General features: G+C 35.2%; 1 protein-coding gene across 2 annotated transcripts in view; it reads right to left on the minus strand.

Annotated features, from left to right (window-relative positions):
* Nucleotides 1-13,356, minus strand: part of LOC122789943 (arf-GAP with Rho-GAP domain, ANK repeat and PH domain-containing protein 1-like) — a 1,460,469-nt gene that overhangs the window by 786,410 nt on the left and 660,703 nt on the right. For both annotated transcript variants that reach the window (XM_044057421.1, XM_044057422.1), the window contains one exon: nucleotides 4,711-4,910. In XM_044057421.1, coding sequence (XP_043913356.1) covers nucleotides 4,711-4,910 — 200 coding nt within the window. The remainder of the gene's footprint in view (nucleotides 1-4,710; nucleotides 4,911-13,356) is intronic.

Here is a 13,356-nt window from a genome sequence, read left to right on the forward strand (position 1 = left end):
AACTGTTTGGTATTATTCCTTTTTCTGACCTAATAAAACCAATTTGCTGATTAGTTAGATTACATGGACACACAGCTCCTTTTTCAGAAATGTTCTGAAAGCAATGTCTGGTTAATTGACTTGCTCAATGTCGCACAATTGGCAAATGAAAACTGAGGGAATTGAATCCTGTACCAGAAGAAATGCAGTTCACAGCCTTAACACTCTGTTCTATCTGTCAGCCTTACTGTTGATAACCTTTTCTTTAAGGGAAGAAAGCAATTAAATGTTTTAATAAAGTAATTAATCCCTTTATCAGTATCATTATAAAATAAAACTACAATCGCTAAAAGTGTTTCATATTTCCTATCATATTTCCTAACTATCCCCTGATGCACAGACAGAAATATATCCTTTAAGCTGCCTGATGTATCACATTTAACTCTGAAAGTCCTGATACTTTTTGTCTTATGATTTTCAGTGCATTTTATATTTTCCTAATCTTTTGCAAATAGGCAGCCCTTTCTCCCTAGTTAATCATTTAATTAATTATCCCTATTTACTTACATTCTCCTCAAAAGGATTTGAGAATTATTAACTATCACTAAACTCGAGCAGGAAAAATCAGAACTTGAAAACTGCCATTAGACTGTTATCTAGTTCTCTGTAATTTGAAAGGAAATGGCATCTTTGTGAAAATTCCACACATGTCCATATGTGTAAGATGATCTGAACACAGTAACAGTACAACAGTCACCATTATTTTGCAGCAAATGCCAATACCTGTTGGTTGCCAGCCTCTGTATGAATGAAGGTTTCCATATCTATACACCAAAACTTAAACAATGTTGAAATAATTTTACAAAATCCATGACACTGTTTGTGATTTCCTGACACAAAACAAATAATTTTACTAGAATGTATTATATAATACTAAATACCTAACCTTTTATGTGTCAGAATACAGTCACTGGTTAGCCATAAATTTAACCTTGAATGTTCTGATTTATATAACTTAAATTGTTTACTGTAAACACAAGAACCTTCATAGCTTTAAACATTTCAGACATAGAACAGCTTATTCTTTATTTGCCTGCTTAGATTTTAATTTGAGCTGTTTAATAGCAGAAAAAACATAATTCTTTCCTATTACAACACATTATTTTTTCAGTTCTTGCTAATTTAATTAACTGGCTAGAATTCAGAACAGTAATGACTTTTCTAGCCTCTTGTCTGCATCATGTGTTAAACTATCATTGCTTTTCACTCCACCCAAAGTTAATAAAGTCTTTATGTTGTCAACCTGTAAGAGCATATCAGGAAATGACCATTTTTAATAATATACATTTGTATGAACACACTTTCCCCTTTTGTAATGCAGATTCATTAAATTTACTACTGATGAGTTTATCTGAGATAATCATCTTTTGACAATAAGAAACAATATAAATACAATGAAAACAACTTTTGCCAAATAATTTACACTTGCACATTTCTTTTCTCTTTGACAATAATGTTATTTTAAATAATCTGGTCTATGACCTTACTAAGTGGCATAATTTTATATTCTTGTTATTCAACAGTCACAAATGATCCTATATTCAACAAGAATTAGAATGTGTTTTACTAGAATGTCAGTGTTAAACATGTAACCTAATTGCTGATTACTTTCCTTTCAAAAAATGCAGTTTGCAAAAATTAAATTTTATCAAGAAATCAGACGACTCTCCATTTTGCCTTCTTTGGAAATGCCACAGATTAAAAACAAGCATATTCAGCAGTATCTAAAGGGCTCATTTAGACAGGCAAATTACATTTTCTTTTCTAGTGCATCTTCCAGAACAGACAAATATTTTGACTTACTGTTTATATTTATAAAGTCTACAGTCTCACACACAGCAGATGTTTACCAGCAAATCATATCTGAAATATGCCTGAATTTCTGTTGCCATTAACTCAACAGTGTTGTGTACATACATTTTTGTAATTAAATTCTGTGATTCATTGAAAAACATTAACCTGTAGAAGTTATCAACATTTTCTTTATGACATCTTCAGCATTAAAAAGTGCTATATGGAATAAAAGCCAAAGACACCTGCATAAACTTTAGTTTGTCTTCACCATTATATGGAGGGTGGGGTAACAGTTTTATGTCCATGCATGTGTGTGTGTGTACCTATACATGCCTGTGTACATTTATAATAAGTTGTATACAACTCTGCAGATGCCTTTTACTGTCTATAATATCAGAACATGTTAGCTTTTATACAACACACATTTTCCCTGAGTATGCTAATATCTTTTACACATTGGAACTGAAATCATGTAACTAAGATAACAGTATAACATTAGAACTAAATAAAGATTCACAGTGTAACTTTGCAGAAATGTGAGGAATTAAATTTAACATCCTATGATGTCACATTTAACTACTCATGGGATTAATTTGCATTTAAACTCATGAAAAGTTGCTGATGATTTATAACTGTGACAAATTTGGCATCTTGCCCAAATCTAGAAATCATCACATACGAATGACTGGGGAAACCTAGACGTGAAGACTTATGTTATCTTTAAACATTTAGTTTGTAGAATTTAAGACCTGTCTAAACACTACTCTTTTAAAATGTCACTGCACATAAAACCTGTGAAAATAAAGAAAATTATATTAAAATTAAAGTCACTTTATCTGCAAAACTTTCTTCTCCTCTCTTTTCTCTTCTCTTCCCCTAGCTTCAAAATGCATCCATTCTTTGCATATTACAAATGTCTCTGTGTTTGCATTTTCAACAGAGCTTTCTTGTCTGGAACTTTATGATTTATGATTCAGTGAAAAGTTATGTGTTCACATTTTGCCTACATCTGTGTGGAGCTTTAGGATTTATGGCGCACATTCTGTGTTGTACAAAAAGGAAATCATAATGAATTATTTTCTTTAACTTGTTCAGATACAGCTCAGGATTAATCTATCTTGGAGTGGAAATGCTGACGACTATTTTCAGGCAGAACATTGTCTTTTTTAAAATGATGCCATATTTTCATACATCTTCCTTGGGCGACTCAAAAACAAGGATCATGTGATGAACTCACATGGGCTTTGCCATTTGGAGACTTTTAACCAGTTCATGGCTAAACTGTGAACTGCAAAAAAACTAAAACTTGAAAACGTTCCTTTGTCATAATAGCTGCAATGGCAGAAAGTTTTGCTTTTAAATGACAGCTTCTGAGTATCCTAAGAATTTACATTCATCAGCCTATTTTTACCTTATTAGTTCCCGACTGTGTGACAGTTAATTATTACTTTCTTTATCTTTTTTCTCTTTTTCCTGCTACTTGGCAGAGATTACTTTACTATAATGCATGTCATTAATATTGTCTAGGACTGAAAGGCATTCATTTATTACATTTTCATCTGAAAGAGAAATTTTCTTTGAGAACTTAAACTAACAGTCCAAGCATCTAATAACAAAATACTGAAATTGGTGCCTGTACAGCTATTCAGTTTTTCAAGATGGATCCCACTGTGAGTTGACGTAGCTGCTCTAGCCTCCCTCCACTGGCCACCGGCATGTTAACAGAAAATGCCTTAGGTTCCATTCATTTTGGCTAATTTGAAGATTTCAGATCCTGTTTATCCTTCATGTTTTATAACTACTTTCCCTAGAGATGCTCCAGCTGATTTCCTTGGTCAGCATGTCAGCACTTCAATGAAGGAATGTTTTTACTTTTGTATCTCTAAGTTCCTGGCAGCTCTACCAAATGTTAAGAAGTTTGACCTTCTTCTTACTTCTATCTTTCATTAGTATAAAACCACCAAGATATTGAAAGCAGTTTGTAAAGAAATTTATTTTCCAAACAGATAGCAGCATATCTAAAAAAATACTAATAACAAGCTTAGATAAACTCTAAAATAGCAGAACTAAAGAATTTTATAGACATGAAACAAGGAACAGTCAGGTTCTGGAATATTCCTTCCATAGTTTGCAACCCTGATTGATAGGAGAAATATAAAATTATCATTCAGAGACTGTTATTCAGCATATTTCTCAGATACTCTGCACTTATGCATGACTTCCTTCAGACAGTTACACAAGTAAAGCTGTATTCAATATAAGAACTATAGCAAAACAAGCCAAGACTACAGTGACATATTATTTATGTTTCTAATTGCTTCACTCAAGTACTCAACTTTCCTTTGTTTCAGAACAAAGCAACACTATGTGGCTTACCTAGCTCACAGCATAAATATGTTGCTGGTCTGAAATACAGAAATCCATTTTGTCAGCTGTAATGTCTGGATAAATTCTACTAGAAAAAATCCATCTTAACACTTATATTTTTTGATATTTCAGTATAGGTATAACAAACCAATGGTCATCATGGTTAGGTAAAATATGTAGTTACCATATATATATATATATATATATATATATATATATATATATATATATATATATATATATATATTATATGAAAATTTACTTGTGTGGCTCATCTTTGTTGATTTTTACTACAAAATATAAGGGCTAATAATTACCATGGGAATGCAGGGCTAGGATTTTTAAGATCTTCACAGATCATAACTTAGTAAGTACCTATGAACCTATATTTTATCCAAATACTTCTAACTTCATATGTTTATATTACCATTCTTAGTAACCAAAACATGTAGACATGTACTCACTCACTCACTCACTCACTCACTCACTGTAGACCAGAAGATTCATTACCTGCACATCTCTCACAGATGACCAACACTAGATTGACTGATGCCCATTTAGGTTGAGGGTCACCACAGTCAGCACATGAACAGTTTTCTGGGACTTTCCAAATTTTCTCTGCCACCTCATTATAGGATAAAGCATTTTCCTTAGCTTCTGTTAGGATCCAGACCCAGTGAGATGCTTCTCTTTCTGATTCACCTGCAAAACTGAAGAGTGACAGAAAAAAACTCTTAGTAAGCATTTTAACAGTGTCTGAGTCACATCATTCAACTGCATTTATTTATTTCATGTTTACCAGTGGAGATCAGCACTATGTAGGTCATTGCTATTTTAAGAGTTATTACACTTAACAATAATACTCTTCAAACCTGCCAGCACATATACTATTTGCTTCTTTACTTTTACAATGATCACGTTGATATGGATTTAATTTAAAACTTCTATTTCAAAATTTTATAACAGAAATACCAATGGTCTCACATGGAAAACAGACTTAGCATGAACAGCAGCAAACAATTCTTCCATTGAAACTCACATTCATAGAAAGTGCATTGAAATTCACATTCTTTGAAAATGCCAGTGGTGGATAAAGTGTACCTTGGGCTGTTTTCAAACCATGGTGCCCCTGTACACATTAGGATCATGTGTAAATGCATGTGTTCTTTAATTTACCGTCCTTATCTTTTAATTATATTTCTTGGTTAATACAGCAACACTTGTTAGAGTGTGTATTAAATTTGCAGTTTTAAAATTTTTTTCCATTAACCAGTGAAATAAAATGTATGAACCAAATAATGACAAAAGTACCCATTTCACAACATTTCGTTCATAAAACGTCACACAAATTGTTGTCATTATTATCCACCAATATTCATATTCAACAGTTATGGCCACTCTATCAATTGTGGACATATTACATGTCTGACTGTGATAAAAATGGCTACAGGAAAGTACTTTGATCTGCTTTACACAAGTGTATACTAATCCTGCAAAGAGTCAGTAGGGTCACTCATTTTTATCCACAGACATCCCCAAACCCAGCAATTATAGCTACATCACTGACTGCATTATCATCAGACATCTGTGTCAAAAAAATTAATAATAGTGACCAAAGTCATATTTTTTTAACTTTGCTTCACACAAACACATAGTAGACAAAGTATTTCAATGTAATACACACACACACACACACACACACACACACACACACACACACACACACACACACACACACACTAGTTCTACAAAGCCAGATTAAAGACTATTTAAAATGACCAGATGGTAAGAACCCCCACCCAGCAGATACAGCCACTATGTTGGCTGTGTACACTCCTTATTGATATGAAGAAATACATTAAGTGGATTTTATTGGTGGCTTTGGATGAACTACATGAAATGGTATAATGGTCACTAGAATCATAACATAAAATCTAGCCATGTGTTGCACAGTTTAAACAGACACCCTTAAAGGCTGACCCAGTAGTCAGGGAACTGAAAACATATATAGATAGTAATCTGGCCTTTGCCAACATGTGGCCAAGTTAGTAATAAAAGTCATTCTGTGTTGCCCAATTTATAAGTAAGGGTGTGGCATCCAGTTCCAAAGAAGTCATACTGCCACTTTATTTGGCCCTTATCAGACTCATGATTGAGTATAATGCCCCCTTTCAGCATGTACCTGACCAAACATACGCAACAAATGGAACACCCACATAGGTTCTTTACTAGGAGAATCCAGGGTGTAAACACATTGTCCTATATGGATCTCCTACAGATTACTGACAGGCAATCTAGGTTTGGCATATAAGGCATCCCTGGATCCAGCTCTGATGTACCTTTTGCACATCTGCAAAATTAACAGCATCAGAACCATTAGATCCAAAGATTTAAATTTTGCTTATGACATAAATAAGACATGTAGGTGAGAGATATATGTCTCAGAAGATCTCCACACTCTGGAACAGGCTCCTATCCATGTGAAGCAGAGTCCATCCATAACGCTATTTAAGCATAACCTTTAATAATGGATAGGAAATTGGAAATTCACCCCAGGTCTGGCCCCCATGTCTTTGATAGATAGAGGTAGACAGTAATGCCCAAACTAACATAGCCCCCACATAACCTCTAGAGACTGCTAAACCACCCCCCTTCTAATAAATGCCTTTGATATATAGGGACATAATTGGGTTGAACTGGATGGCTAGGCTTATAAAGGCCCTGGTGGTTTTTAGCTTAGTATATAACTATGAATCTATGAACAATGAACCTACAAAGCATATTTATGATAGCATAAGCACCTGATTACATATGCTAAGCTAAGTCAATATGAACAATCTCTGAAGAAGTGAAAATCATCTGAATAATTCCACATTAAAGATAACTATTACTAATACAATGCTTTGTCTACAAATGTAGTGCCTACTACCAATGAAGAATAAATTGTCTATGTTGCATTAAAAATGTTGTGCTGGTGATATTGCCATAACATTTCATGTACTAGGTCAGCTATGGAAAAAGGGAATGGCTGACAAACAATGGTGGCAGGTTCACAGTTATTAAGCATGCTGTTCTGGAGACCATTAATAAGCCTATCCCAAACTTCCAAATGTCCCTATGCACTGTCTGGTTAAGTGATTTGCTCAAAGTCACACAGTAGGTAAAAGAAGGTGGAATGATTCAAACCCTGAAACCATGATACAGGAAGAAGTTCATTAACAAGTCAGAGCTTTAGTCCTCTGTAATAGATGCAGAGTAACTGTTATTAACTAAATGCTGGAATACTTTACAGTCTAATCTTGTAGGGATGATTATATCATAGCATTATTTGAAATGTCTGCATAATGGATGCTAAAACTCATATGATTCTGATCATCACTCCAAAAATGCAGACTATACAACCTGACGAATGTCATTCACTTTGTAGTTGCTAGAGGCTGTAAAGAATGCAATGTGAAAAAACAGATTACTAAAATGCAATATGTTTAGATTAAATTAAACAATCCAGCCCTATTAATGACGGATTAATTAATTTAGTTCAATGAATAATGCAAAACAGTTAAAGACAATGCAAATGCTACAGCAGCCTTTTTTCAACACCACCACGAATCATACACAAAACAGAAATATTATTGCATACAGCAGTTAGGAGGGAATACATGCTTGTAGGCAAGGTTGCCAGACGTCCCTATTTGGGCGGGACTGTCCCGAGATCAGCAGCCTGATCCCGAGCCCCGCCCTGCCGGTTTAAATCCCGGCCAGCCTCCGCTTTTTTTTTTTTTTTTTTGATTAGCCCGTATACCTGGCACACAGGCCAATTAAAAATCGCTAAACACAGAGCTTCTTCTGTTCCGCATTAAACATGAGAAGCTCCGTGTTTAGTGTAGATCTACTGTTCTTTTTTTTTTTTTTTTTGCTCTTCACTTTTTTTTTGTCGTCCCTACCTGGCCGATATGAAATCTGGTAACCCTGCTTGTAGGACACCTTCATCTAATTTTTAACCACCCCATGTCTTCTCTGTCATCAAGAATAGCTATTCTATCTGACATCACTCAGTTCAGGCCTGGCCTACTTGAATGGCTAGTAATGCTGTATTGTTCCTGCATATACCTGCAGAATCATCAGAGCCAGACCATGGATGAATGAGGCCCTGTGCAGGGTAATGAAAACACGCTTTGCCAGGCATACCGATATCCCATCCATTGGTCTTCTCTTCCCAATTACCATAAACAATGTTCAAGCCTGTCACTGCACATACTATTTCCTTCTTTACTTTTACAATTATGACAGACATTTGGATTTCATTTGAAACTTTAATTTAAAAAATTTACAGACATTTTTGAATCAAAACACATTCACATTGAAAGTATACTTAGCATGAGAAATGTTAAACATCTCTTTCCTTGAAGCACACATTTAGTGAAAATGCATCTGGCAACCTATTAAACTACAAGAGACATGCTGGGATTCATACTAATTAGCGTCTATGTGCAGGAATTCAAATAACAAATATGTAATACATTTACTTACAGCCTGAGACAACCCAATGGACTCCAGTGTCCCTTTTCTGGAGCAGCCCCGGAGTACTGTTTGGTGAAGTAAATTGGCAGAGTCACATAGAAGACAAAGGAAGGCTGTGGGAATTAAACCATGTACTACAGGAATCAGCACTTTAACCAGTTTAAAGCCTTACTCAACTACACTAAGTGCTAGACAAACTGTAGAAGTCAGACACACTGCATTTCTACCTGCGTTCCTGCAAAAGCAAGCTAAATTAAAAAAAAAAAACATTCATGGTTAGAATATTAATGTGAAACTCAGTAATTTACTAAAATGGAAAACAAAAGCAGAAGTTAAAAGAGGCCTAACAGTTGGTATAGATCATTAAGGCTGTCTCCCTTACTTAAGGTGCAAAGTTTGAGTCTGTGAGAATCATTTAACAGGACAGTCCCTCTAATTGGGTAACACACACACACACACACACACACACACACACACACACACACACACACACACACACACACACACACACACACACACACACAGACACAGACACACACACACACACACACACACACACACACACACACACACACAGACACACACACACACAGACACACACACAGACACACACACACACACACACACACACACACACACACACACACACACACACACACACACACACACACACACACACACACACACACACACACACACACACACACTTCAATACTGGTTTCCTTTACAAAATGCTTGGCTTGTCCCAGTCTAGTTAATACATTCTCTTTGCTTGCCTGACTTTCAAACCATGCACAAACTTCCCTGAAGTCTGCATCTCACTGGCTCATTTAAGAGATGGGTTTAAGGCCACAGTGATCATTTAGCCCTAATTCACTAGTTGTATTATGTTTGGTTATTCACTCATGTTCAAATACTTCCATTTCTCAAGTCATCACTCCTTGAATTTTCAGGAATAACTTGTATCATCATTAAATAAAACAATGTGTCTGCTGTCCCTTTATAATTATATTTGAATTAGATTCCCTAATTTCATATAGATGTACCCATAACCTTTCTCTGAGGTATCTGCTAGTTTTACCTGCATAAACATATTGGCATTCCATATACAATACTAACTATACCCCAGAAAATATAATAGCTACAATTAGGACATTGAACAGAAACTCTTCTACTATTCAGGTTCACAGATTTGTGTGTATGTTTGCAACACATCAGTCTTTTAAGAAAATATATATTCATAAAAGGAAAAGAAGGGGCTTCTCTTAGGTTTACCTTTACATTGTTGATCCCAATATGGGCAAAACAACTGCCGCGAATACCGAAGTGCAAATGTCTCCAACGGCGAATTCCAAATAAGCGAACGACAAAACCTTGCTCCTTTTTGCCCCATGGTAGCACTGGTGTGGAGGTGTGGCATGGCCGGAAATGTCGAAATTCAACATATTTTCGACATTGAAAATTTTTCATGGTTTTGGTTGGCTTAAATGAGTCGATTAAGTAGATGGTCGACGAAGTGTGATCGATGATATAAAGGTAAACCTTCTCTTATGATATTTTTAATATCATGTGTCACTGTCAAGATTTACCAATTCTTATTAATAATAATACTTGCAAAATGATTGTTCCTAGCATACTTTAGAAGGAGTTTGGATAGAGGACATCTCAACTTTCTGTAGAAAAAAATCATCCTCAAAGACAAAAATATTGTTTTCTAAAATTAATTTTTGTAGTGTGCCTAACAAAAGTTATGTATAAATTCATAAAATAATTAATTGGATAGGTACATGCCTCTCCAACTTGTAGCACATGAAATCTGGACAAAGCCAAAATTAATGGGGGGATAAAGGCCCAAAAGTAGGGAACATTTTTAAATATTGCTTGTCTAATCTTAGAAAGTTGCTAGAATAAAATGTTTTGTGTTACCATACATTTTCTGAAGGATATGAAGACTGAAAGTTAAATGGCTGCCATTATTTAGTGAATTCAGTCATCACTAATTTGCCAGAAAATCACAACTTTTATGAAGAACAAACCTAAAATATGAGGCAAAAATCTGGACAGTCTGTGAAAATCTGGACAGTTGAGAGCTGTAGATAGGTATGAGCAAGTGTTTCCAACAGCATAAGAATTCAGTATGGCTTTAAATAAACGTTTGATATTCAATGTAAGAAGTAAAAAATCCTGCAGTTCAGTAGATTCATACCATTAAAATATACTATGCAAAAACTGTCTGGTACCTTTTAATACTAAAGATGTGTTATCTAACAAAGGTCTTAGTTATTTTCAGCATAAATTAATATTTTTTGTGTTATGCAACCTTAGTCTGAATCAACTGGATGCATTGGTGGATTATCAAGAAATGTATGTATTTTAGGCAATCCATATGCAATGGATATAATGGGTACAGGAACATAAAAAAATTTCATAAAGATCTGGAATTAGTAATCCATTCATGGGAAAAGCATATCCAACCCATCAAATACAGTGTCTCTTCTTGTTTGAACAAATCTAAGCATAGTTCTCAAGTGGAAAGGCCCCAAAGTTTTCTAACAAAGATATCCTTACGTAGTTGCACGACTCTCTTTATATGCAGTAGCCTATTGGCTGCACTGAGGTGGCCTGTGTCTCACTTTTCAGGCTTTGAAAACGTGGTCCTATTTTATCTTCTATTTCTTCACAAAACTAGTAGTTCTATAAGCACCTGCACTAAGGACCAAAATCTACACAAAGGTATAAGACGACTTGCTAGAGGAATAGGTTTCAAACTTGATGTATTCCCAGCTTATGGAATAAGTCACCACTTCCAGTCAATCTAAATACTACTTTTGCTACCTTTAAGGCTAGTCTTGATGATTGGATGGGTAGACACAAACTTACACCTTGGTCGTTATGTACACCCCTGCTCAGTTTGGAAGGTAAACATTATTCGGTGCCTGTAAAGGGTGGCAAGAAAGTTTAAGTGTGGATTTCTAAAGATGTCCATGGCTAGGTGAGTGTCTCATGAAATATCAAATGCTCAGAATAGTAAATGAAGAAAGAGTGATCATTTTAGATGGAATCTAAAATCATTGAAATCAACACATAAAAAACTATTATTTTTGCAGGGGCAAGCCCCCCTGCATCCCCCTCATGGGGGGCTGTGCCCCTGACACCCCCTGCTGATTATATATGTACATATATAAATATATATACCAACTCCAAGATCACACAACAGTGGGTAAGGACAAATTCCCTGACCCTACTGCAATGTGATCTTGCACAAAAAGCAGCTAAAACATCATTAGGAAGAACATTGGCTCTTATTTACAGTTCTAAAAAGCATTTACTTTTATGAACATTTGCTCTTCTGATCTCCAACAGGAAATGCATCTATTGGTCCCTGTGATCATTTGTGTAGCATTGTTTTTATATTCCTGTGTTCTAACTGCAAGTAGTTGTATGCTTACACATATATTGTGGTGTTGTGACTCAACTACTGTTATCATGGTTCCCAAGTCAAACAGTCCTAGCAATTCATTCCATTCTACAATAGTACATTTAACAAGTTTAAATGCAGCACAATTATAGAATGTATATTCTACATTCTTAGAAATTAAGAGCTTAACATTATCACTCGCAATGGGAACAATTTCAACCACGCTTTAACAGCTTGCTGGCAAGTATTATTTGTTTCTATAGGTTCAACAGTGTTATCATTAGCTGTATAATACCTCACTATGTTCCCTGTCTTAGAACATATAAAACAAAGCAATTCAGATGACAATACTCTTTTTATCAACACTGATGCAACTTTAAGTTATGGCTTGTTACTAGATGTTGGTGCAGGTAAGCTGGATTTGCAAGTTGCAATTCCACTTAATAAAAATTTTTACTATCAAATAATTCTTCAGAAGACTTAAGGTCACACTGAAATATCTACTTTCTTAAGTGATTAGGGAGTGCAATTCTAACTGCATATACAGCTAGAATTTCTAAAATTGTATTTACATCCTTCCTATTAAGTTCCAACCACAGTCTTAAAATATGAAATACATTTTCCACTTCAATCTGCCCATAGAAACTGCCATAGCTGCACATTCTCTATGGAGAGTCTCTGCCCACACAGACTGTCCAGTTATGGCACTTAAGAACCTGTGAAGCTGGCCTTGCCTACCCTAATTGCCAAATATGTCTTTATTTCTTTAGCATTAAGCAGTCATGTATACCACTCTCAAGGATTCATATAGGTTTGATGGGGGTTTCTTGTCAGATGTATGACAAAATCCTTGCACATTCAACATGGGGTTAGTCTTCCTTAGTCACATATTTTCAAGTGCCACAAGAGAGACCTCCACATTGACTTCTGCTCCCAACTTCCTCAGAGAAGAGCTGTTTTTTAAGGTACCAGGTGGTGTAAATGACTAGTTCAAAACCAACAGGAAAAAAAACAATAAATTACTTCTCTTTAAATTTGGGGAGGGGGGCAAACTCAAATAAAATATGCACTACAAAGACCTATTTTCAAACATACACAAGATTACTGTTTGCTTATCTATGCACACAGATTCCTCCATCTTAATCAAACTCAGACACATATCTTTGAGCATATATTTGAAACCTATACTACACCCATACCCTAAGGTCATTTAATAA

Source organism: Protopterus annectens, chromosome 15.part0, assembly GCF_019279795.1.
Source record: "Protopterus annectens isolate FY-2018-M chromosome 15.part0, PAN1.0, whole genome shotgun sequence".
NCBI lineage: Eukaryota > Metazoa > Chordata > Ceratodontiformes > Protopteridae > Protopterus > Protopterus annectens.